The sequence below is a fragment of the Miniopterus natalensis genome, chromosome 2, assembly GCF_054644295.1.
Source record: "Miniopterus natalensis isolate mMinNat1 chromosome 2, mMinNat1.hap1, whole genome shotgun sequence".
Classification (NCBI taxonomy): Eukaryota; Metazoa; Chordata; class Mammalia; order Chiroptera; family Miniopteridae; genus Miniopterus; species Miniopterus natalensis.
The window spans coordinates 143,779,290-143,803,583 of record NC_142082.1 but is presented as its reverse complement, the minus strand read 5'-3'; the positions used below and the strand labels follow the sequence as shown (position 1 = coordinate 143,803,583).

General features: G+C 48.5%; 1 protein-coding gene across 1 annotated transcript; it reads left to right on the top strand.

Moving 5' to 3' along the window:
• The first annotated feature begins 564 nt into the window (after positions 1–564).
• Positions 565–24,041, top strand: PFKM (phosphofructokinase, muscle). Its single transcript, XM_016201200.2, has 23 exons — positions 565–626; positions 3,927–4,019; positions 10,260–10,333; positions 11,149–11,226; positions 12,546–12,735; positions 12,955–13,120; positions 13,871–13,915; positions 14,339–14,447; positions 14,565–14,660; positions 14,908–15,000; positions 15,634–15,759; positions 16,903–16,967; positions 17,448–17,511; positions 18,263–18,412; positions 18,822–18,892; positions 19,269–19,356; positions 19,442–19,594; positions 20,079–20,243; positions 21,271–21,332; positions 21,567–21,678; positions 23,003–23,102; positions 23,182–23,287; positions 23,517–24,041. Exons 2-23 carry the CDS (start codon positions 3,935–3,937, stop codon positions 23,659–23,661), a joined length of 2,343 nt encoding a protein of 780 aa, XP_016056686.1. The 5' UTR covers positions 565–626; positions 3,927–3,934; the 3' UTR covers positions 23,662–24,041.
• The last annotated feature ends 253 nt before the right edge of the window (positions 24,042–24,294 follow it).

Genomic DNA, 24,294 nt, shown 5'->3' with positions numbered 1-24,294 from the left:
CTGTACTTTTCTGAGAAAGGTCCCGCCCTTGCAAAAGGAGCGGTCGAGGTCCCTCTGTAGTAAATACCAGTGTTTAACGTTCCTCAAGGCCAGGGACTGTTTCATTTCTCTTTGCATCTCTCAGCACCTAAACCCTGGCACACAACCTTCCAACAAGTGTTCGTTCAAAGAGTGATAGAGGTGGGAGACCGTGGAGAGGGCCAGAGGGAGAGGCTATTGCTAGTTGCAGAGGGTGCGTGAATGCAGGGAGACTCGGGGAGCCCGGGCTGGGGAGAAGTTGTCTCTGCTGACAACAAGCGGAGCAGCTGCATAATTTCTGATTCCCACGGTCTGCAGGAGCTGATGGCTCCCGAGACAGGTTTGGGATCGAAGAACCCTCTGCAGACAGAGCGCGGAGACTTCAGCGGACGCCACCTGCGAGCCGCGTCCGGGGGGGCGGGGGGGGGGAGCGGCAGCGGGCGGAGCCTGGGGCGCGCGGGCCCGCGGAGGTCGCCGAGCCTCTCCTCCTTCCCCTCCCCGCCGCCTCCACCTGGCTCCGCCCCTCGCTCGCCGAGCTCCCCTCCTCCCTCCTCCAAGGACAGTGTGTGTGCGAGAAAGCGGCCTCCGGGAAGAGCCCGAACAAAAAGGCAAGAGGGGCCCTGGGGTAGCGAGCGACGGGGAAAGGCGAGGGCGACGCCCCGGGAGGAGCGGAAAGGGGCCGCGGGGGACAGAAGGGGTGCTGTGGCATCAGCCCCGCGAGCCGAGGGGGGATGGGGAGAGCAGCGGCGGAGAGCCCGAGCCTCCCGCGAGGCCCGCGCCCCGCAGCTCGCGGCGCGGCCCCGCTCCCCGGACGCAGGGATGGGCGCGAGGCGCTGGGACCCCGCGGCCCTCGGCTGCCAGGCTCGCGTCCTGGCACTCATCCAGGTCAAATCAGTGCACCTGCGATGCTGCCTCTGTTTCCTCCTGCCTCTCTACACACGTGATTTTATGTTTAGGTTTTAATATGTCTTTATTTTCACGTAGGTGTCCCTGTGGATCTATAAAGGATGCTTATGTTTGGATCTGCGTGCATTTCTGTGTCCTGTGCCTGTGTAACTGTCTTAGGCAAGCAGAGGAATCTGAGCAGTTTTATTGGGATCAGCACTACTAACCTCCTTGCTCTGGTGAATTCTCTCCCTCACCGAAGCCTCCCAAAGTGAGAGAAAGAAAAAACGGAGGGGAAAAGGGATCAGCATATTCATGTTTTGTTCTTTCCAAATTTTTGCCCTCCCATTTGCACCAGCCAATTAGCCTTTCCGATTTTAAGAACAGTAGAAATTTGGACATGAACACTGGTTAAATAGGAGAGTGTCTCTATCCATGTGTTTATATTTCTTTCAGTATTTGGCACTATATGCTTTCTTACGCCCTCTTTGTATCTGTATGTGTTAGAAGTACAGAGAATATGAAGCTGTATCTTTATCTAAACACATTTAAAATTTTCATATATATTTGTGTGCATTTCGTGGTGTTCATCAGTTCACTGATGCTTTCAACAAGTTTTTATTGAACTCCTGTTATGTGCGTAGCCTGCGCTAGGTTTTGGTAGGCTTTGGGAGAGTTTTAAGAAATTGACATGATCCCTTCCTGGGGTAGTTTTCAGTCTAGTTAGGGAAAATAACTTTAGCAATTATCTAGTCTAGGGATCTGCAAACTTTTTCTGTAAAAGGCTAGATGGTAAATATTTTAGGCTTTGCAGGGCATCTGATCTCTGTCACCATAATCTGTTGTAGCACTAAAGCAGCTATAGATAATACATGAAAGAATGAGAGTGGTATGGACATTGAAATTTCAATGGAAATGAGCATAATTTTCACGTCATAAAATTGTTTTTTCAAATGTTTAAAATGAAAAAGCCTTGCCCTAGCTGGTTTTGCCTAGTGGTTAGAGCATCAGCCCTCGGACTGAAGGGTCCTGGGTTCGATTCCAGTGAAGAGCATGTACTTGGTTTCAGGCCTGATCCCTGGCCCCAGTCAGGGCGCATGCAGGAGGCAACCAATTGGTATATCTCTCTCTCATAGATGTTTCTCTCTGTTTCTCTCTCCCTTCCACTCTCTCTGAAAAGCAATGGAAAAAAATATCCTTGGGTGAGGATTTAAAAAAATAAATAAGTAAAATGTAAAAGCCTTTCTTAGTTTGCTCCCATACAAAAACATGAGAAGGACTGTATTTGGCCTGTGGGTTGTAATTTGCTGACCCCTGATCTAGTCTAACTTTTTCAATACATAATAAGCAATTAAAATATTACATAAAGTAGTAATTAAGTACTACATGAATGATCCGGTGCCAGACAATATGTTATTAGAGGGGGTCCAAAAAGGAGCCCTCGACCTTTGGTCGTCAATGAAGGCTTAATAGGTTTGGTAAGGGTACAACTAAGACACGGGTCTTAAATGATGGAACAGGATATTGATCTGTGGAAAAGGCCCACAGATCAATGAGAAACTGCATAGCCTTCTGGAAAAGGAATGCAGTGTATCCAGGCACAGAAGTGGGGAGGAGCAAAGTAATGTTCAGGTGATGATGAAACAATTCATGGGAGCAAAAGTTGAAACTCTAGGCAAGAGCTAGATCATGGGAGCTTTGAATGTGAACCCAAGAAATTTGGACTTTACCTGTCAGCACTGATTATATGAAGTATGTCTGTGAATCTGTGTCTCTTAATAACACTCTGTGTTTGTGTATGTCTGTCTTCATGAGTGTCTCATTGTGTGCATTTTATTGGCTTGTGTGTGGATCCGTGTTTATGTGGCCTGTGTCTTTATCTGCAGCTACCCTGTTTTCCCAGATGCACAGTAGAAATATGATCTGTGCTTAAGGTCATCGCCCTCTGTTCATGTGAATGAATCCTCTCTCCACTGAGGCCTCAGGGGTCCATGACCTTCCCATGGAGGTTTATTTTGTGTCTCTAATAGAGTGGAGAAGGGAAACACAAGGAGAGGGAGACCAGCTATTGCGCTAGGCAATTCAGATGGAAAGAGGCTGTGAGGATGGACGAGACAGGGGTGATAATAAGGAGGGAGAATACTCAGATTTGGTAACTTGATTCTGAGAGTAAGGAGGAAATAAATTTAAAAATAAAAGAGTTTAGACCAGATAACTGGGAGAGTGATGATTCCATTGGCATTTTATGGATACAAAAGTATGTCTTGTGTGTTCCTTTGAGAGAGAGAAGCCCTAAAGACAAAATATGAAGGTGGACACATGTCTTACGCACATGGCTGTGTACATGTGACAGTGATTTTGTGTTACTCTTCTCCTTTGACAGTTTGTAATGTGAGGGACAGAGCCTGAAGACAAAGACTCAAGAGATGCTCAGGAGCCAAAGAACCTGAGAGGGATGGGAAAAGCCGGAGAAAGTCCCTAACCCATCCTGAGCTGACACTGTTAACTTGCCCAAGCTCTGCTGTACCTTTAACCCTTAAACTCCAGGTCCCACTTAGCCCAATTCCGTAACACCCAGCCCTAATCTTAGCCATAACCCAACCTATCTTCACTTTTATGCTCCCACTTTGCTGGGTCTCATCTGATTCCTATCCTCTGCAGCAGCCCTTCCCTTCATTAAAAGGAAGGAATCCTTAAGGCTAACTTAACTCTCCTTCCTTTCTCATTTCTGTTCAGTGAATCGCCCTTCTCCTTGCCCTTTGGTTATGCTACAAATAGGCTCCAATTGGAGGGATTAGCCAGGACTTTTGCACTCTCAGGCTTGATGACTGTGACATTTCAGCTTGTCACTCTGGGGTGTGGCTCTCTTTTGGAAGACATTCAAGCTCTCAGGCTGCAAAGCCCAGACTCAGCCTAGTGGGAGAGCTTGACTGAAGTGGTTCTGTCCAGTCTAACAACCATTTCCAGAGCTTGTAGCACCTTGATCCAGCTGTGTCTTAACTGATCACTATCTTGAATTCTAGAGTGGATCATGACTCATGAAGAGCATCATGCAGCCAGAACCCTGGGGATTGGCAAAGCCATCGCCGTATTAACCTCTGGTGGAGATGCCCAAGGTAAGGAGGAGGGCCCTGCTTGGCTAGTGACAAAATACATGGCTGATGGGCCCCCTTGAGCATCTTGACTCCCATTAGCCTATAGAGTGAACTATCCTCCCGCTACAGATTCACACTGGAATCTTGGGTTTTCCTAAAAATCCCTGTCAGGTCAAGTGCTTTGGATTTTATTTCCTCTACTTTTATTTACCTAAATCTTCATAAAATTTATTTCCAAATTTCTCAGAAGATGTGGGTCCATTTTGGTCCTTTGGTACCTAAAAACTGGTGTTTTCTCAAAGAACATTGGAAAGAAAGGGACTGACAATATAAAATGATTGAAAAGGCAGTAGGTAGATTCATTTCAAGTCCTTTGGAAATGGTGGGAAAGGAGGAGACCCAGAATTGGTATTTGGTGGGCTCCAGCTGGCTCTTACTTATCAACTCTGCTGACCAGGGTCAGGCACCTCACTCTTACAGCACGTGTCCTACTAGGTACAGTTCTGCTTCATCCTCTGTTTTCTCTGGCCTTCCTCCCCTTCCATCCCTCTGGCGTGTGAACACACAGAACAGCAGCAGTTATTCAGTGTGGATCCATGGTGCAGGTGGGCAGGTGGACAGAAAGCCAGAGAGAACCCATTTCCGGATTGCATTTAAGAAACCCAGGAGTCAGAAAAATCAGGTGTATGGTAAAATGAGGTGGGAGATAGGGGATGTGTGATTTATTTTACTTTTTTCCCTCCTTTGATGGTCTTGTATATTCTAATTTAATACTTTGAAGAGAGGGAGAATCTCTTTGAAAGGGATACCAGGCCATGGAGGCTATTATGAGAAAGAGAGTCTCCCCTTCCTCTGCATCACTCTCCCTAGGCTTCCCAAGATTTTATATTAAGCACCCACTTTGTATAGAGAGCCTTGTTTTGTATGTTGCAAAGAAGGTGATTTCCTTTGGGAACTTACAGTTTAATAAGAAAAGATACCATACATTACTAGAATTCTTATGTAGGGCACATAAATAACAATTTTCAAATATGCCATAACCAAATAGAATCCACTTATATAATGAAATGATAGGCCCTGATTGGATTAACAGGGAAAACTTCACAGAGAAGATAGATTTCAAGAAACTGAACTCTTCATTACCTAAAGTGCTTAGAACAGTGCCTGGTATATAGTAAGTACTCAATAAATGTATTACTAATTAAATAAAGTGAATAATGGAGCATCTGCTGTGTGCCAAGCAGGATGCTAAGCACTAAGGCTACATTAATGAAGATGTCACACGTCTTTGCTCCTAAGATCCTTCTTATTAGTGTGTTAGTAAAGCCAGACTTTAAGTATCTTTTAAAACTAACGTTTGTTTAATTATAATTGTGATACATATTATGTATAGGAGAATGCTGGAATGAGGAAGCTGAGGAAGGAGGGCGCGGGGGCCTGAGTTTAGAATAGCGGCCGGATGAAGAACACAGAGCCTGAGTCGAGGCATAGAGACTGTTGATCTGGCTTCTGCCACTCCTCTCTTCTCTCCTGGAAAGAATTCTGTGCCAATACTGAGTTCTTCAGCATAAACTTGGAGTGTTGATCCTAAAACCTGGGTAGTAGGATGGCCTGTGGAATTGGATTGTCAGATTATGGGAAGCGAGGACCTGCTAAAAAATCCAAGTGAGCCACACAGAGTTATAAAAGTATGAAACAGAAGAGCTCTCTGGAAAGGAAAGAGGTAAAAAAAAAAGGCTTATAATGTAACGTGGGTCTAAGAGCCACAGAGCCCTTCCAGCCTCTGATCCTGAGCAGAGAGACCCTCTTATTCTAGAGATGACCAGCACCTTCCTTAAGGGGAAGATCATCTTCCATGAAGGCAGGGGCTGTTGACAGGCCAATTTCTGGAGGGCCCACCTAGGACAAGGGCCATGGGATTCTATGGCAGAATCAGTGCACCCGGGGGATAGGTCAGTCTGAGTCCACATAACATCACAGGCATGGCAGTAGGGACCAAGAGTGGTCGAGGATGAGTTAGGGAGGCAGGGAAGGAAAGGCAGGGTAGAGCGGAGAGGCTCCAGCTGAAGGAGCGGCTGAAATACAGAAGCGGCCTGCCCAGAGTAAGTTTCCCGGCGCCTAGTCCTCCCAGGGAGAGAGCACAGAAGTGTGTTTTCCCTGGAGGCTAGGGCCACATGGGAAAACGAGGTTGGGCTCTGTAAAATCCATGGAAGCTGTAGCTCTGTCATTCCCTGAGCCCTAGCAAAGCTAATAAAGTAGAAGAGTGGCCAGGATGAGACATCCTGAGCTCAAAAGCTGGGCTGATTAGATACCAAATTCTAATTTCCTTTCCAGCCCCAGCCCCCCAAACCAGGCCACACTTGGCCTTATGAAGTCAGCACGTTCTGTCAGAAAGGACCCCAATCACCTGCTCGAGCCCTCTTTCTTCAGACAGGCATATTCTTTTATTTTTATAGGGCTACAGGAACAGGGATTCTACTATCTCTCTGCTGTTCCAGGAGTTATAATTTTTAATGACATATTCATCAGAAAGTGTCATTTACATCTAACAAACATTCCTCATATTTGGAATTAAGTAATTTTTTTTCTTATTCAAAGTTCAGTTAAGATAGAAAGAAACTTTTTAGCATCCGCTTTCAAAAAGATAGTGACCAAGTCACTTATTAGTATTTTTCTCTTATCTTGTAGAGAAGCGTCACCCGTAGTTCTTTTCCCCAAAGCCTCTTTCCAACAGGCTGCAATTGGAGACTCCAAATTACATGCTTCTGATGTCCTCCAGAGCCCCTCCTAGCTGCACCCAGAATACCCCCTGGATGGTGCCTGTAATCTTATCCTTGCTTCTAATAGGTTAGACAGCTGCTCCTAGAGAGTTATTTAGGACAACATGGAACAGCCAAGGAGAGCCTGGCCAGGGCTGGCCTGGGGCCAGAATAGGCCGATGAGATTGGATAGCAGAGTCCAAAGAATTACTGGGACTCCCTAGTATAAACTATCTATATACCCCAGTCTGTGATTTCTAGGGAACTAGAGGTTGGAAACACAGGTCCAGGGACATAAAGGGTGTCTTACAACTTGATTTGTAGGAAAATACACAGATGTCCAATTTAGAGGCAGGAAAGATGACCTCTAGAAGTTGGTAGCGTTGAAGTAAGAAGAAGGCAGAGGGATGAGAGAAGAGAAAGAATCTTTTCTTGAGGGAATTTTCTTCTACCCAGTGGACTTAGGTATTTCATGCCCACCATCTGTTGTTTGCTTTACACTTAAAACCTTTTAAGTCATTTTTTTTTCTTAAATCTTTTCTCCCCTATTCTTACTCAGCTCAAGAGCAGGAAACAGTGTTCCGAGCTTATATTTCTGAAGAATGTTTTTTCGTTATTTCTTAAGATGACACATTTGTACCCCAGAATTCCAGGTATCCAATAGAGAATCCCATAGACCTGTGGAAGTCTAGAAAATAAACAGTAGCTTCATATCTGCCGTGATCTTACTGAGTTAACTTTATTCATCTTTCCTAAAGAATTGGTGGCTTTGCGATGACTCTGACCTTGATCTCTTCATGCACACAGGCTTTTCTTAGAGCTTCTGAGAAGCCCCTCCCTTCACAGATCTTTCGGGTTAGCTTTCTTCAATTCGAGGGTGTTAACTCAGGCTCCTAGCCTTCTTGGGGCTTTGCCTCCGTGATTCGTAAGTAAGCTTTGATATCAGTGCTCACCAATGACCTCTCGCTGGCAAGCCCAACCTTGCAGTTGTTACTTTAATTATCAGAAGCATTAGACACTATTCCTACTTCTTAAAACTGTCCCCTATGGCTTCGAAGACATTGCTAAGTCCTGGCGTCCTTTTGTGTTTCTGGTTGCTCCTTATAGTTTCCTTCCTGGATTCCCTCAGCCCCTGCACATTCCTTTGATGTTGGTTTTCCTCAGGGTTCCATTCGTTGCCCTTTTCCCTTCTCTCTTTTTTTTTTTTTTAATATATCTTTATTGATTTCAGAGAGAGGAAAGGAGAGGGAGAGAGAGAGATAGAAACATCAATGATGAGAGAGTCATCGATCGGCTGCAGCCCGCAACCGGGCATATGCTCTGGCCGGGAATCGAACCCCGATCGCCTGGATCCTAGGTTGACGCTCAACCGCTGAGCCACGCCCAGCCGGGCCCTTTTCCCTTCTGATTCTTCATATTCTCTTGAGACAGTCTCTTCAGGGTCCACATGCTGTCCCACAGGAACTCAGCATGTCCAAAGTTGAGTGCATCATCCCCACCCTTACCTTTCCAAATCGAAACCTGCTTCTGCTCAGGTAATTGCACCACAGCTTTACCCTTTGCCAAAGTCAGTCATGGGCATGTCCTCCTTCCTCTCCAAAACTTTGAAATCTAATCACATTGCTGATTAGATATAAGTCCTGTTGCTCCTGTTTCCTAGGTATCTCCTGTCCAGTATGTCTGTTTTACAAGTGTCACTCTCCCAGCCTAGACCCTCATCATTTTTTGTCTGGGCTGTCTGATTGCCATCTAACCCTAGCGTCATCCCTTTCGGTCTGTCCTCTGTACTGCTTGCTGCCAGAGTCATCTGATATGGCTGTCTCGTCCTGTCCCTCTCAAATGCTTCAACGATTCTCCATAGTCGGCAACTTTTTTTGTGGGGGGGTGGGGTGAGGGGTTGGTCACAGACCCTTTTAAGAATCATATGAAAGCTGTGGACCTTCTCCCAAAAGAAATGCCCATGCCCACGAAACCATCACCCGCGGATCCTTAGTCAGATACCGGCCAACAGAACGAAGGCCGGACCTTCTCGTGTCTCTGACAGATGCCTGTCCACCGGTGTAGCTCACCACTTCCTATCTTATGTCTTATTCTTTATAATACTGAATTACCTAAGGTTATTTCTTGAAACTCACCTTTATTTGTGTTACTCTCCCTGCTTAGAACGCTTTCTCCCAAGTTGTCCACTTGACAAAAAGGTTAAAAGGAACTTGTCCTTCGGTCTCAGCACAGATCCTGCACAGCCGTCCCCGGCTTTCTGCTGGCAGCCGAGGTGCTCCTCCCCGTTCCCACTGCGCTCCCTCCAGGTCTCCTGGGTAGGGATCCATGTTGTCCTCCTAATTCTTCGCAGGTCTCGAGGACCATTACCAACTCCTTTATCCCTGTATCCTTAGACTCTCTGCTGCATCCCCAGTGCCTTCATAGTACCAGGAACATGATAGGTATTCACTAAATATTTGTTCAATGAGTGAATGGACCTCCAATATGATTTGGAGCTAATAGCCATGTAATACCAGCCTTTATCAGCCTGAAAAACAAAACAGCAACGAGAAACAGACATTCTGGTCTTTCTGATTCTCCTTTTCTGGTAGCTTTGGGCTTTGCAGTAATTCTGATGGATTTCTGTCTGGTGCTGCAGATTTTTCTGTCATTGGCTCCTCTGGTGCTCACTGGTAGATGGTACTTCCCCAGGTAGGGTTAAGGGCCATGTGAATAGATTTTAAATTGAAACAAAAATATATACTAGGAGATCTCGAATAATGGTGCACAGGAAGTTGATCTCTTATGGGGCTTTGATTCCTTGAACATCACCATGAGTCCCTCTGCACATTTTAAGCCAGAGAATCTCAATTGTGTGATACACACATTGGAACATACACCAACTCACATGATACTAGAAATCTGTGTATGTGTGGAGACAGGTTGCTGAGCCTCAGAGAGTCATGTCTTTGTCCCGAAAAGCCTGCCGAAGCTGGATGTATGTCTAGATTCAGTGCCGAAGGCAAGGACAAACCTAGTACAGCCATTGAGGTTAGGAGGGCATAGCACGGAGGCCAGCAGTGTTGGTTTAGGCGTTTTAGGACTTGGTTTCAAATCTGAGCTTTCTAAGAGTACTAGCTCTGTGACCTTGACCTCTCAGAACTTCAGTTTCCAAAAATCTGTAAAATGGAGGCAACTCCAGGGTTGTGGAGAGGATTAATTGAGATGATGTTTGATAAACACTTAGCAGTGTCTAACACAGTAAACATTCAAGATTATTATTCCCCAGATTGCCCTGGCAAGGAAAGATCTTAGGAAAGACAGGATTGGGGGCAGGGGGGAGGAAGGGGGTGTATGGAGCTGCATTAACATTGAGTGCAGTAATTCATTGTTAATTGGGAGGCCGGAAGACTTGGATGAAAGGAGTATTTTAGATTCAGAGAAAAGCCTAGGAAAAGGACTGTCTCATATCTTGGATTCCAGGGCTGATTTCCTTTCTAACTCCTATCTTTCCTCCTTGCAGGAATGAATGCTGCTGTCAGGGCTGTGGTCCGAGTTGGTATCTTTACTGGTGCCCGTGTCTTCTTTGTCCATGAGGTTGGTTCTCTGCTTTGTTCTCCATTTCTTTGTCTGTTGTCTGCTTAACCTGCCCCTTCCCTCTCCCCACTTTCTCTCTCCTTACCTCCCAGTTACATTGCTACGTCTGAGTTGTCTTGGCTCCCTGTCTGCATGAGCCACTCCTCCCCACTCTTGGCTTCTGTAATGATGGTAGGACCCAGGGATCTGCAGATTGGGTCCTCATGTTACCTGTTCAGTTTAAAGGAGGAAGTAACTCTCTTCCCTCCACCTCCCCCAAACAGGGGGGAGCTGAAACGAGTTAGTATTTCACAGCAAACCGTAAGTATATCCAGAGATAGAGCCGTAGGAGAAAAGAGTCTCTCTAGATTTCTGTAGTTTGCCTCACCTCCTGAGGTTCTAATTACTCTGTTTCCCTTCTTTTTGTTTCCTCTTGTTCTTGTCGCTCTTCTTTAGGTAAGGCCTAGCTGTCTTCTCTTAAATTTTATACTCTCTTCTCTTTTCAAGTCACATTCCTCTCCCTCCCTCCAACATCCCCTTTTCTTTTCCTCTGTTGTTACCAAAACCATCTGTTATCTAGTTCCCCTGGGAAGCAGATTGGAGGAAATGGGACTAGCCAAGAACAAGAGGAGTTAAGATTAAATATTAGGAAGGACATGAAAGAGGGTATTGAAAAAGTTAACATCGCCTTCCTTGGATTATGTTAGTCTCACAAGCATCCAGGAACCTGTAAAGGGAGCAGATTCCCCAAGAACCTCTTCCCAGGGTTCCTGTCTTGATCTGGGAGTTTCGGGAGAAGCCTAGCAGAGACTGAATGGGTCTGATGTGCCCCACAGGGTTATCAAGGCCTGGTGGATGGTGGCGATCACATCAGGGAAGCCACCTGGGAGAGCGTTTCGATGATGCTTCAGCTGGTACGTTCTGGAGGACGCCTGTCCCATGTTTTGTCCTTGCCTCACCTCATTCTGCTTTGGGCTCATGGTTTCCCCAGTTCCCTGCCATGTGGCTTGATGGGAAGGGATTCAGTGACAAGGCAGGGGCTATGTTTACCCTTTACTTTTTGCATTTGAAAATATCACCCTGGTTTCTTAAAGTGGGATAGGGAGTGAGGGTGTGATCATAGGACAGTTTGCTCTGTATATAAAGGTCATAGGCATGACTTGGGGAACTGGCATGTAAGCAAGTCCTGCTCTGGGGTCACGGGGAAGGCCTGGCCCTGAAAATAACCTTACCAGAGGACTGGAGCCAGAGCCAGAAGTAGGGCTGAAATATGCTAGTCCTCATGTGATGGTGATGAGGTGACCTGAAACCAGACCATTTAGGGAGGAAGGAACCCAGAGAGCCTTACAGAGTTTGAAAAACAAAAATTACCCCAGTTATATCCACAACCCTTTTTGCTACATTCTTTAAGTCATATACCCATTTTCTGAGTTACTGAAAAATCTACAAATTATATTTGTATTGCCATTCTTTACCTCAATCCCCTACAAATGCATGGGAAGAAATTTAATGTGCAGGGCTTAGTGGTGGTTCTATGTAGGTGATGGTGTCTGCCATAAAGAGGTCTGGGAATGAGCCAGAATTCTCCATCAGTGCCCCAAAGTCCTGGATATCAGGAGCTTATATGATTTTTGAACATAAGTATATTTACCTCTCTTGGGATATTTGTAAGTTCCTGGAAACTTAAGGCTTTCTATACTCAAAGCTCTTTTCCCTGTGAATACCAGGGTTTTGTGGCTCTTTCTACTAGTACCGTAGATCCCAAGGAGCAAAGGGGAAAGACTGGCAGTGCCTGGTTACAATTAGAAATCACAGCGTGGTAGTGAGGGGAAAATCCTGTCAAGCACATTGGGATGAACACAATCCAATAACGTCAGGCCAGTGAGGAGAATTTCCAGAGGGTAGAGATTGTTTCAAAAGCCAACAGGAATCCATGTACTCCTTTGTTCTCTTTGAGGAAATCATTTGGATAAAAAGCCTTCAAGCAAATGGGTTGATTGTAGCAGCCTTCCAAGAAATGTAACAGAATGTAGGAGTGACGCTGTGACGTCCCAGCCAGCATTATTGTTCCTTTCCTTGAGAAGGGACAGATGACTCTTAAAGATGTCAGGAAACTTCCCAGGGAGCCACATGGTTATGTCAGCCCATCACTGTTGGAATAGGGGAAAACTTAGCATGTTGAGCCCGAATTCGGCTGTCATCTGGTGAGCTGACTTCTCCCTCTTCCCCAAAGGGAGGCACAGTGATTGGAAGTGCCCGGTGCAAGGACTTTCGGGAACGAGAGGGACGACTCCGAGCTGCCCACAACCTGGTGAAGCGTGGGATCACCAATCTGTGTGTTATTGGGGGTGATGGCAGCCTCACTGGAGCTGACACCTTCCGATCTGAGTGGAGTGGCTTGTTGAATGACCTCCAAAAAGCGGGTGAGACGTGGTTCTCATCAGTATTGCTTGTCGGTGCGCACACAGCCCTTCCCTCCCTTTGGAGAGAGTTGTTACCCAGACAAAACAGGCAGTCTTTGCCCTCCTTTTTCTGCCATTGCTTACAATTCCCACTGGCCCAGTTCCCTCTCTCTCTGGTCATTTGCTCTTCGGCATGCCGGGCACCTCACCCAGGGCTCCTGGTTTGCTTCCCATTGTCAGGTAAGATCACAGCTGAGGAGGCTACAAAGTCCAGCTACCTGAACATCGTGGGCCTGGTTGGCTCAATTGACAATGACTTTTGCGGCACCGATATGACCATTGGCACTGACTCTGCCCTGCACCGGATCATAGAGATTGTAGATGCCATCACAACTACTGCCCAGAGGTAAGGGGGCTGGGGATAGGCAACGTAGGAGGATGGCAACTGGGACAGGCCAAGGGCTATGAGCTAGAGAAGACAAAAGTGTTTGAGCTATGGTGACTATAATGACTAGTTTTCTGAGGCTAGAACACATTTTAACTAGGAATTATCTCTAGAGCACTGAAATTGCACTGTTCTCGAAATGCTGTAAGATTTGCTCTTGCCTCTGTCTAGGCCGCTGTCCAAACATGTAGCTCTGAGGTCTTGAATACCTCTGGAGTCTCCCAAATGATTAGTGTCCAGACTGAGATGAATCCAGGGAGCCCAAAACCCGAGCCACCCTTTCCAGCCACATCACAGAGATTATAGAGGCGTTACCACCACTGCTCAGCCATTAGGGGACTTGGAGGCAACGTGGGGGAATGGAGGGTGAGGGGTGGCAGTTTACCCCAGGAGACTCCTAGAGGATTCCAGGTTAGCCGAGTCCTCTCCACTTCTTTTCCCTTTCTCTCCTTCTCTTCCCGGGCCCCATCCCTTCCTGGAACAGAGCCTCAGTATTGACACCTTTTACTGCTGTGTTCCCTCAGGCCCAGGAAGGACAGACACCCTGTGGCTAAAGTGTTCCCCCTAGGTCTTCCTGTTCTCTCAGGAAACCTGCTGGAAGGCCTAGCAGCATAAATGCATCTCCCTGAGAGGTTACTGGGCCTAAGTGTGGGTGGCACCTGATCTTGGCCGTAGGGACATTTGGACTGTGTAAGTGTCTGTCTCTTGCAGCCACCAGAGGACGTTTGTGCTAGAGGTGATGGGCCGGCACTGTGGGTAAGATCCCTATCTCGACTTACTTATTCTGTGGACCCAGCAGTAGCCCTTTCCTCTTCCCTGGAGAGTCCAGAGAGGCCTCCCAGTGGTGGCAGACCCGGGGGTGTACACGCTCCTCCCGGCGTGGCCCCTTTCCCTGTCTCCACTCCAGCTCCCACGCCTGCTGACGTGTGCGTGTGTGTACGTGCACAGCGCTCTGAGATTGGAAGCCACTGTGGGAGGTGATAAGGAATCAAAAGTGCTCTTCAGGGTCAGACTCTCATTGAGAAGCTGTCCGAAAGGTGCCCTTACCCTCACCCCAAGAATGAAACTGAGGATCCTCAGTGTTTTCATCAACTGCAGGGACTGGCAAACCTGTTGGTGTAGGTGAGGCTACCTGTGGAGTGTAGCTCCTAAAAGTGATGCTTCTGGTTCTCATCTCAGATACCTGGCCCTTGTCACCTCTCTCTCCTGTGGCGCCGACTGGGTTTTTATTCCGGAATGTCCACCAGATGATGACTGGGAGGAACATCTTTGTCGCCGGCTCAGCGAGGTACTGGCACTTTTTCTTTGCCCATAAAAAAATATCCCTCACCCTGTTTCACTGATGATCCATTTTCCCTCCATTGGTTTCATTCCACTGACCATTTTCCTCTTTGTGCTTGACCAGACAAGGACCCGTGGTTCTCGTCTCAACATCATCATTGTGGCCGAGGGTGCGATTGACAAAAATGGGAAACCAATCACCTCTGAAGACGTCAAGAACGTTAGTATGAATGAAGTCAGAGATGTCTCGAACATCTTACCTAAGCCCGGCCCCATTCCCTGGTGATTTCTGAGTTTCCCATTAGTCCTTCTGCACATCTGTCCCCAGGGTTCCTGCCCCCTGGTTTCCCCTGACCCAGGAATCAGTACAACATAAGAGGGTACATTGCCCATGCTTTATCTACACCTCTGTTTGCTCTCTTTGACTCTGTATACCCCTTTCTCTGTTCCTCTCTTGGTCTCTTCAGCTGGTGGTAAAGCGTCTGGGATATGACACCCGGGTCACTGTCTTGGGGCATGTGCAGCGGGGTGGGACCCCGTCAGCCTTTGACCGAATCCTGGTAAGTCATGGGGCTCAGTGGCTCTCCTGCCTTAGAACCTCGGCTTGCTGTCCTCCCGCTGCACGACTGCACTTCACCAGCACAGGGCCTTAAACCTCGGTCATGCTGTCCCGCCACCAGCCTCTGCGCTGCAGTGGCCGGGGCCCGTTCTCCTACACTCAAGGCTTCCCTTCTGTTGCAAAAAATGATAGGAAACTATATGCTCCCCCAGTGGTGAGGTCTGATATCTTAGAGTTGTGAGCATTAGTGAAGTTGTTAAGATCTAACCTCAGACACTCAGTTTGAAGCCTCAAATCCTACTTTCATTGGAAGAGAGAGACGATATTCTTCCTTGTTTTATCAATAAGAAGGTAATAGTATTAAGACTCATTGATCCCCTTGACTAGTGGGCATGTTTCTCTGGAATCAAGTAGACTCCTTGTGGTTCCGATTGCAAAAGGTTAAAGAGTCTTGAAGCTTTAGATGACATCTGGGTAGGGAGGTAAAGCCCAGTAAGTTCTTGGCTCCAGTCCTTAAATGTGGAACCTTTCCAGCCCTGTGAGTTGGAAAGAGCTTTAAGTGCGCTGGTTACCCAGGCCAGGCCAAGATGGGGAGGCCTGAACCAGATTGTCTTTGCTCCTTTGACTCCTACAGGGCAGCAGGATGGGTGTGGAAGCGGTGATGGCACTACTGGAGGGGACCCCAGACACCCCAGCCTGTGTGGTTAGCCTCTCTGGCAACCAGGCTGTGCGCCTGCCTCTCATGGAGTGTGTCCAGGTGGTGAGTACTGACTCCAGCGCCCCTTCCTAACGCTCTAAACCTGTCTCTGAGCTGGAGCTTATGGGGAAAGAGACCAACTCCAAGGCTGCTGGCACAGGAGTAGAAGGAAGGCAGCACTATGGAGTAAGAGACGTCTGGGGAAAGGATGCAGTGGGCTTTGCACAGCACCTGTAATCTCTCTAACCCAGCCTCAGTTTTCCCATCTGTGAAATGTTCCTAAAGAATGGGAGACTACATCTTGCCTAGTAATGAGACCCATTATCTCATGATATCCGACCTCAAACCCTGTCATCTTGCGTTTATTAGAAGAGAAATGCAATATCTCTCTAAACTTTATTAAAAGCAGGGGAATATTAATGTCTGGTTAGGTAGCTTATATCTTCCTCTGATTTCTACCCTGAACATGTTTCTCTGAACCAACATGAGGTACTAATACTCACCTAGAGGGTTTTTATAAGGATTGGAGAGAAGCTGTGTGAAGGTCTGATGCAGGGCCTGGAAACTGTTGCATGCTCAGGAAATGTGGCTCTTATAGAGGAGTCACTCTGATACCACAGAGCAAACATCGTGGCTGAGAGCTCAAGCGTCTGGCCTGAATGCTCAGGGCTGGCCCCCCATCTCTTGGGCTGCTTCTCTCTGAGACTCAGGAGTCCCAGTGACTTACAGCCCAGACAGGCTCCAGCCCTGCTTGGAACTGTATCTCTAAAAGCCCCGGAGCTAAAGCCCTGGCTCCCAGAGCAGAAGTCAGTTGTGAAGCACATGGCTGGGATCAGCCCTTCTCCCTAACTGGGTTAGCTGCAGGGTCTTCATGCACTCACTAGTTCAGAGGCCACTTTGACGCCAGGCCCTGGGTGTGGGATGGAGGAAGATGCTATTTTATCTGTGAGCACTGCTCCATTTTGCCCGTATTCTAATAAATAGAGCATTGGATCAGCCTTCCTCTATTGCTGCTCATTACTCAGAAAAAATTAAGGGAAAACCAAAAATACTTCTGTGAAAGTTTGGGGCGCATTGAAAAGGTGGAGTGCAGGGCAGGCAGGACCTAGTCACAAGCCCAGAGATAGGCAGTCTCCCCGTGGGATGGGCCTCCAGCTGTGCAAAACCTGCCCTGGAGTCATGATTGTTGGTGTGCTCCTCCCTCAGACCAAAGACGTGACCAAGGCCATGAATGAGAAGAAGTTTGATGAGGCCCTGAAGCTGAGAGGCCGGTGAGGAAACGACCGGAAGCTCGCTAGCTGCGGCAGTGAGATGCCAAGTGAAGCCAAAAGTCATCAGAGCTTCTGACCCAAAATAGGAGCTGCTTTTTCTTCCTCTTTTTACTGTCTCTGCAAACTTTATTCCCCAAGACAATTAGTTGTGAGGTGACCAGGGGGCTCAGTTTATCCCAAGGATGCCCTCCCTGAGATTGGCCTTTTACAATCTGTTATTTCTCTATGTGGAGCCCGGCTGGATTATAAGTTTCTATAGGCAAGGAAGGGCCAGTCTCTTGTGCTGAGCCTAGGAGGAGAGCGTTTGATGAATTAGTGCCCCCTTTGGACCCCCTGCCCAATCCCTGCCCTTGCCCAACTTATGTCCTTAGAGGTTTCCCCTGTGTAATTTCACAATGGGAACAAAGCTTCAGACCAGATCCCATTGGCTCCTGGCCTGGGGAATGGACTGAAGACTCCTGTCTCTCTCTCTATTTACAGGAGCTTCATGAACAACTGGGAGGTGTACAAGCTTCTAGCTCATGTCAGGCCCCCGGTGTCTAAGGTACCAGCAAGTTCTCCTACTTGACCCTCTCCCATGCCAGTCTCCCTTTAGGGAGTGCTTCTCCCAGTTCCTACTACCTACAGCCTTGCCAGCGTCTTTGCCCCACTGCCACCTTCAGTGCCGAATCCCTGACCTACTAAGATGATTTCCTTGTTAGCCACCCCAGATACCAGCCCTGTGTTCTTAGCGTGCCCTGGGTATCTCTAACCAGGACCTGTGCCCAATTCAGGGCTGACATGATAGCATGCAAGGAATGGGCAAAGGGGCTTAGGTATTATTTTCTCTGGGGAAATTTGAGAGTAGTCACATCTAAGTGCGTTGAAGCCACCTCTCCCATTGGAGTAGTGTTTCTCTAGTGTCAGAGTCACCTGCGCTGCTTATGCAGATTCCTGGGCCATTCCCCCAGAGGGAGTTCAGATCTGGGGCAGGCCCAGGAAGATGCAGGCGTAACGAGCTCCCTAGGTGGATGCTCATGCAAGTGGTCCAGGGATCTCACTTTGGGAAATTCTGCTCTGGAAGGTCTTATTTATTATATAATGATATCTGGGATCAGGGGCAGCAGCTTTGTTTGTTGATTTGTGATACAGAATTTTGCTTCCATTGTATGAGGGAGCAAGCTGTGCGGGTGTTCCCTGAGGGAGGGGTGTGTGTCCTGATCCAAGGACCACAAGGGACTCAGTTGAGCTTCCTTACTGACCTGCCCTACCCACCCCCCGTTTCCCCTGCTCCCCCTCTGCTCCCTTCTCCACAGGCTGGCTTGCACACAGTGGCTGTGATGAATGTGGGGGCCCCGGCAGCAGGCATGAACGCTGCTGTCCGCTCCACCGTGAGAATTGGCCTCATCCAGGGCAACCGAGTCCTGGTTGTGCACGACGGCTTCGAGGGCCTGGCCAAGGGGCAGGTATGGGGACAGAGGGAGGGGGTGGTACTCGGGCCAAGGAGCAGTCATGGGGGATAGGTGTGGCAGGGGTGACTTGTCCTCTTTTGTTCCCCTGTTCCTCACCACCTTTCTCTCTCGGGGTTCAAGCAGAAGTAGACATTTAATTTTAGGACAGTAGGAACAGGCAAGGGCCACTGAAACGAACCCTTTGCAAGCAACATGTCCCATTTAATTCTCTCCCAAAGCTCAGCACAGGGCCTGCCACAAGTAGGTGCCCGTTATTTGTGAATGAGCAGGAAGGGTGGCAGATGTTCAGGAGGGGGGAGAAACCAATCCCTGCTGTTCCTCTTCCAGCCAGAGGGCTCAGGGAGGGGTCAGCGCTCAGGCAGGGTCAGGCCCTGACGCAGGCCTGTGTGACCTTCCCCTGCAGATCGAGGAAGCTGGCTGGAGCTACGTTGGGGGCTGGACGGGCCAAGGCGGTTCTAAGCTTGGGACTAAAAGGTAAGTGGCATTACAGGAGCACCCCTCCTACTTAACCCTTAAAGGTGTCCCTTGGAATGTGGGCATCAGTTGTCAGGTCAGGGTCTGCTTGGACCACTGCCACTGTCTGGAATTCTCCCTAAGCTCACGGTTGCCTCAGAGAGGGCGACACGCCCACCCAGCCTCTTTTAGCAGCTCTGGCAGTTCAGAGCCTCGGGGTGTGTTCTTGGACAGGGGTGGGGTGGGAAAGGGCAAAAATCAAGAAATTATAAGGAAAGTGTCCTCTGTCTCTAATTTTTCTCTCAATGTTGCTGTCTCTTCCCCAAATTTCACTACCCTCCCTCCCCCCCACCTACTCCCGCCTACCTCTACCCCTGCTCCCCCCCCAATCAACTAGGACTCTGCCCAAGAAGAGCTTAGAACAGATCAGCGCCAACATCACTAAGTTTAACATTCAGGGCCTTGTCATCATCGGGGGCTTTGAGGTGAGTGCCCCGTTTCTCCCTGTCCCTCCCGGCCTCCCGCCTTGCCTTGCGGCGCCTCATCCACACCCTGCCCCGCCATCCTCAGGCGTACACGGGGGGCCTGGAGCTGATGGAGGGCAGGAAGCAGTATGACGAGCTGTGCATCCCCTTCGTGATCATTCCTGCTACGGTCTCCAACAACGTGCCCGGCTCCGACTTCAGCGTGGGCGCCGACACAGCGCTCAATACAATTTGCACGGTGAGCACCCCCCCCCATACCTCTGGCCAGGATTATAAGCCCTGGACTGAGTCTGGTCCTGGAAAGTGAGGTATATTTTTTTGTACCAACCAAGTGACAGCGTTTGAAACTGCTGCTTCAGGCCCAGGCATTTGCACAGACTATTTAACCGTGCATATGGTGTTTGTGCTCCTCACCTGTGAGTCTGCTGACCCAGAAATGCGTCAGGACTCTGCATACCAAGTGTTTCTTTCCTTCCTGAGGTCATACAGCCTAATTCCGTAGTCTGAGCAGCAGAAAGGGTAGGTACACCTTCCCTCCGGGAAGAGAAGTTCCACAGTGTGCTGGGCAAGTGCGCCTGCCGTTCCTGGAGGCAAGAACTTGAGGTGTAGGGGCCCTGCTGGCCTGGGGAGGAGATAGTTCCAGTTAGGTTACAACAAGGGCCATGGAAGTGGCAAGAATCAGATCCCTGACCCTGTCTTTCTATGACCCTTTGTCTTTGCAGACCTGTGACCGCATCAAGCAGTCAGCAGCAGGCACCAAGCGTCGGGTGTTTATCATTGAAACTATGGGTGGCTACTGTGGCTACCTGGCCACCATGGCAGGACTGGCAGCTGGGGCCGATGCTGCCTACATTTTCGAGGAACCCTTCACCATTCGAGACCTGCAGGTACACAGCCACCCAGAGCCTGCTAGGTAGCTCTCCCCTGCCCCAGTCTGTCCCCACTGTCCCCACAGCGACCTGAGCTGTGAGAGCTCAAGATGAGGACGGAGCTGATTGGTCTGTGGAGTCCTGCGAGCACTGAGCAGGGGTCCCTAGTGTAACCTCACACGCACGACTGCAGCGCCCGTTGGTGGAGCATTCATTTGGAAGGGCGGCATGCTCCTCAGCCCTTTATGTGTGTTTTTCATTTTATCTTCACAGCAGACATGCAAGGGAGATACTATCTTCATATTACAGATGAGAGGTGTAGAGAAGTTAAACACTTTCCTAAACTCATAACTGATTGAGAAAGTTGGTGATCTTTCTACTACATCACAGCCGCCTTCCCAGTTTCTCCTGCTACCACAGTGGACTCTTCTCATTCCAGTTTTGAGGAGGGGATACCCTTTCACCTCCGGGCTGAGGCTCTGACTCTTCTTTTACAGAGGGACCATATGATCCTTATTTTCTAAGATCCCAGTTCACTGGAGGAAAAAAGAGCCACACAGTGGAGGGGGTGGCAGGCTGAAGGAGTTCCCTAATCCAGGACCCCAGCCAGCCCCTGCCAGGAGTGGAGGGCGGGACTCTTTCTCTCCTACCTCCAACTCAAACACCCAGTGAGGAAACTGGTTCCTTCCAGGTGAATCACTGCTGTGCATACAAGCAACACAGAGCAGAATCAGCCTCTCAGGGAACCAGAAACCCCTAGAAAGGGAAACTGAGAGTGGGGAGAGGGGGACTGGAACTGACAGTCACCACAGCTGTCTCCAACTTTCCTTCTTCCAGTTTTGCCTGTCTCATTTGGAGTCTTCATTTAAATTTCAGTCTGCACTGAACTTCGTAAAAGAATCAGGCACAGTTGAGGCCCAGGGGTGTGAACAGCTCTCTTCTGGGTCCTTCTCCCTCTAGGAGAAGCCTGGTGAGAAAGAGGTCTCTGCACTTGCCCAGCCTTATCCACTCCCAGCAGGCTCAGGATTTACTGTTTCATTTTCAGGCAAATGTTGAACATCTGGTGCAAAAGATGAAAACAACTGTGAAAAGGGGCTTGGTGTTAAGGTAATTCATCCATGGTATGTTCCTAATAGAAGAGAGAAAATAGGCTTTGGCCCTAGCCCACAGAAGGGATCCATGGTTGGGATCCACAGGTTGAGGAATCTGTGGATACAAAGGGAGAGAACCTGAACCACGGGAGGAGATAGAAGAAGGCAGAACAAAGCCTGCAAAGACAGAAAGGGGGGGTGCAGGGCTGGGGGGACAACCAAAGTCACGGGCGTTTGGTCTACCTGGCAGGAACGAGAAGTGCAATGAGAACTATACCACTGACTTCATTTTCAACTTGTACTCTGAGGAGGGGAAGGGCATCTTCGACAGCAGGAAGAATGTGCTTGGCCACATGCAGCAGGTAGGGAAGACGCCCCAGTCATGCCCTTCACCAGACAGCCATAACCCCCACCAGCCTCGAGGCTCCCACTGGCCTCTGATCTGCTGGAGGCTGTCGGTGCTGCCAGAGACCGTGAGCCTACAGTCTTTTACAGTCAACCAAAACATCTTTATCCTAGAGGTGGCCTTAGAGATTATGTGGCCCATCCTCTTCATTTAGGGCAGGGTTTCTCAACCTCGGCACTATTGCCATTTGGGGCAGGATAATTCTTTGTCATGGTGGCTGTTCTGCACATTGTAGGACAGTTTAGCAGCATCCCTGGACTCTACCCACAAGATGCTAGTAGCACCTCCACCCTCAGTCATAACAAGTGAAAAAGGACTCCAGACATTGCCAATGTTCCCAGGAGGGCAAAACTGTTTCCAGTCGAGAACCACTGATTGCAGTGAAGAAAATGAGGCCCAGAGAGGAGAAATAATTCTTTCAGGGCCATTTATTAAGCGTGGATGAGAGCCAGAATGCGCCTAGTCATAGCTCTTCCTACCACACCATTTCATACAGAACCTGTGGAATGAGTACAGGCGCCTTGCTGCTGTTGGGCCCCATCTCCACTAACTGGGTTTCAAGGGAAAAGGAATTCTTTTCTCCCACCCACATCCAATCCCCACCCAAGGTAGGCCTCACTCACTAATGGTACTAGTGGTCTGAGGCCTCCCCATCCCAAATTTCCACAGCTGATGCTACTTTTAAGCATTGGCCTTTGACCTTTCTTTACCCACAAATTAATTCCCAGTATCTTAATTTGAATGAGCTTATCAGCCCCTGCAGGAATGGGGTACTATTTTATTAAAGTAGGAAGACCTAGTTCCTGTTTTTCCTTCCCACTTTCCTACCTACTTTCTCTTAGTTCAGAAAAAAATCTACGTTTTATATTATTCTGAGGTGCTACCAAGGGCATCCAGACTAGGCCACAAGGCACACTTCGATGTCATCGATGATGATGACAGACAAAAGCTGCTAGGTTGAAGAGGGGTAGGGAAGTGACCAAGTGGCCAATGAGACTAGAAGTACATGAATCTGGCAGTTGTGGAGCTAGGAGAGGCCACTATGAGACGTCTTCCCTTTACCTAATTAGTAACTCTCATACCTAATGGCCAGATATGCCGGCCCAGCTCACCCTGGTTCCCAGAACTATTTCAGGGTTTCCTTTCATAATTCGATTTCTAGATTCCTGTTTCTGGCTCTAAACCTGGGGCCCATTCTTTCCTTTTTCTCTGTGTTTCCAGGTATCTCTGCTACTTAATTAGAGTCCTTCCCTCTGTAATTTTTATGATTCTTTTTCTAGGGTGGGAGCCCAACTCCATTTGACAGGAATTTTGCCACTAAGATGGGTGCCAAGGCTATGAACTGGATGACCGGGAAAATCAAAGAGAGTTACCGTAATGGTAGGTGGGGTAAGAGGGTGAGGCCCCTCCACAGAGGCGGGCTCCCCAGAGTAGAAGCTGACACCATCCCTTGTTGCAGGGCGGATCTTTGCCAATACTCCAGACTCAGGCTGCGTTCTAGGGATGCGTAAGAGGGCCCTGGTCTTCCAACCAGTGACCGAGCTGAAGGACCAGACTGATTTTGAGTGAGTACATCTACTTCCTGGAGCAGTTCCCTTCCTGGTAGTTTCAGGGTCTACTTTCCCAGCCTGCTCAGTCTTCAGGCTTCTCTTAGGAGTAACACCTGTAGTTGTACCTACTGATGCCTGTGCCCTGAATCCAGCCTCTTTTGCTCAGCTTCTTCCCATAAGCCTTTAATAGAAGTTGATTTCACCACTGAAAGATTAAATCGTCATCTACCCCATTCCTTTGTAGACACCGCATCCCTAAGGAGCAGTGGTGGCTGAAGCTGAGGCCCATCCTCAAAATCCTAGCCAAATACGAAATTGACCTGGATACCTCAGAGCACGCGCACCTGGAGCACATCAGTCGGAAGCGGTCTGGAGAGGCTCCTGTCTAAACGTCTTTGGAGTGAGGGGAATGGATTGTCTGGTCATGGTCAGCTCACCCCTGACAGATCCAAGTCCACATATTCTCAAGTGTAATTTTAGCTCAGTTTTCATTAGGTTTCCTTTTATTCTGTAACCATAGCCAAGATCAGCTCTGGCTAGGGGGCAATGAGTGAAAGCTCCTTTTAGGTAGAATTTATCAAGACTTCTACCCCAGCTTCGTCCATCACACAGGCTGGGCTCTTCTAGTGCTACTGCTAGATTTCAGTTACTCGGTTAGAATTTTCCTAAAAATAAGCTTTATTTATTTGCAATAACAAAGTCTTGGTTCCTCTACTACATTTGCTACAGTGGCAGTAACTGCACTAATAAATGCCAACTTGTCACTGTGCTTTTGGATCTCCTGTTGTCATCTTCACAGGTAGTTATGTCCAGACTGCCCGGACAGGACACCTGGGGAATGCAGCCCATGTCATCAGCCCACGGACTTCTGCAGCATCTCCTGGCTTTGTACACAGGGTCCTCGAACATAGTGCACTGGTCCTCACCTTCCTCCCTCACTAGTTGCTCCTGCCTTCTCTCCAGTCTCCCTTAAGCTAAAGCTGTGTTTCTCCTTTTGATCATATACCTATTACCCAGAGTTG

What these genes read in the sequence shown, in the direction of transcription:
- PFKM (XM_016201200.2), top strand. Translation starts at nt 3,935, where the DNA reads ATGACTCATGAAGAGCATCATGCAGCCAGAACCCTGGGGATTGGCAAA. An exon ending in TCAGGCCCCCGGTGTCTAAG is followed by an intron (nt 17,512 to 18,262) that starts GTACCAGCAAGT and finishes CCTTCTCCACAG; the next exon opens with GCTGGCTTGCACACAGTGGC. An exon ending in AAGGACCAGACTGATTTTGA is followed by an intron (nt 23,288 to 23,516) that starts GTGAGTACATCT and finishes ATTCCTTTGTAG; the next exon opens with ACACCGCATCCCTAAGGAGC.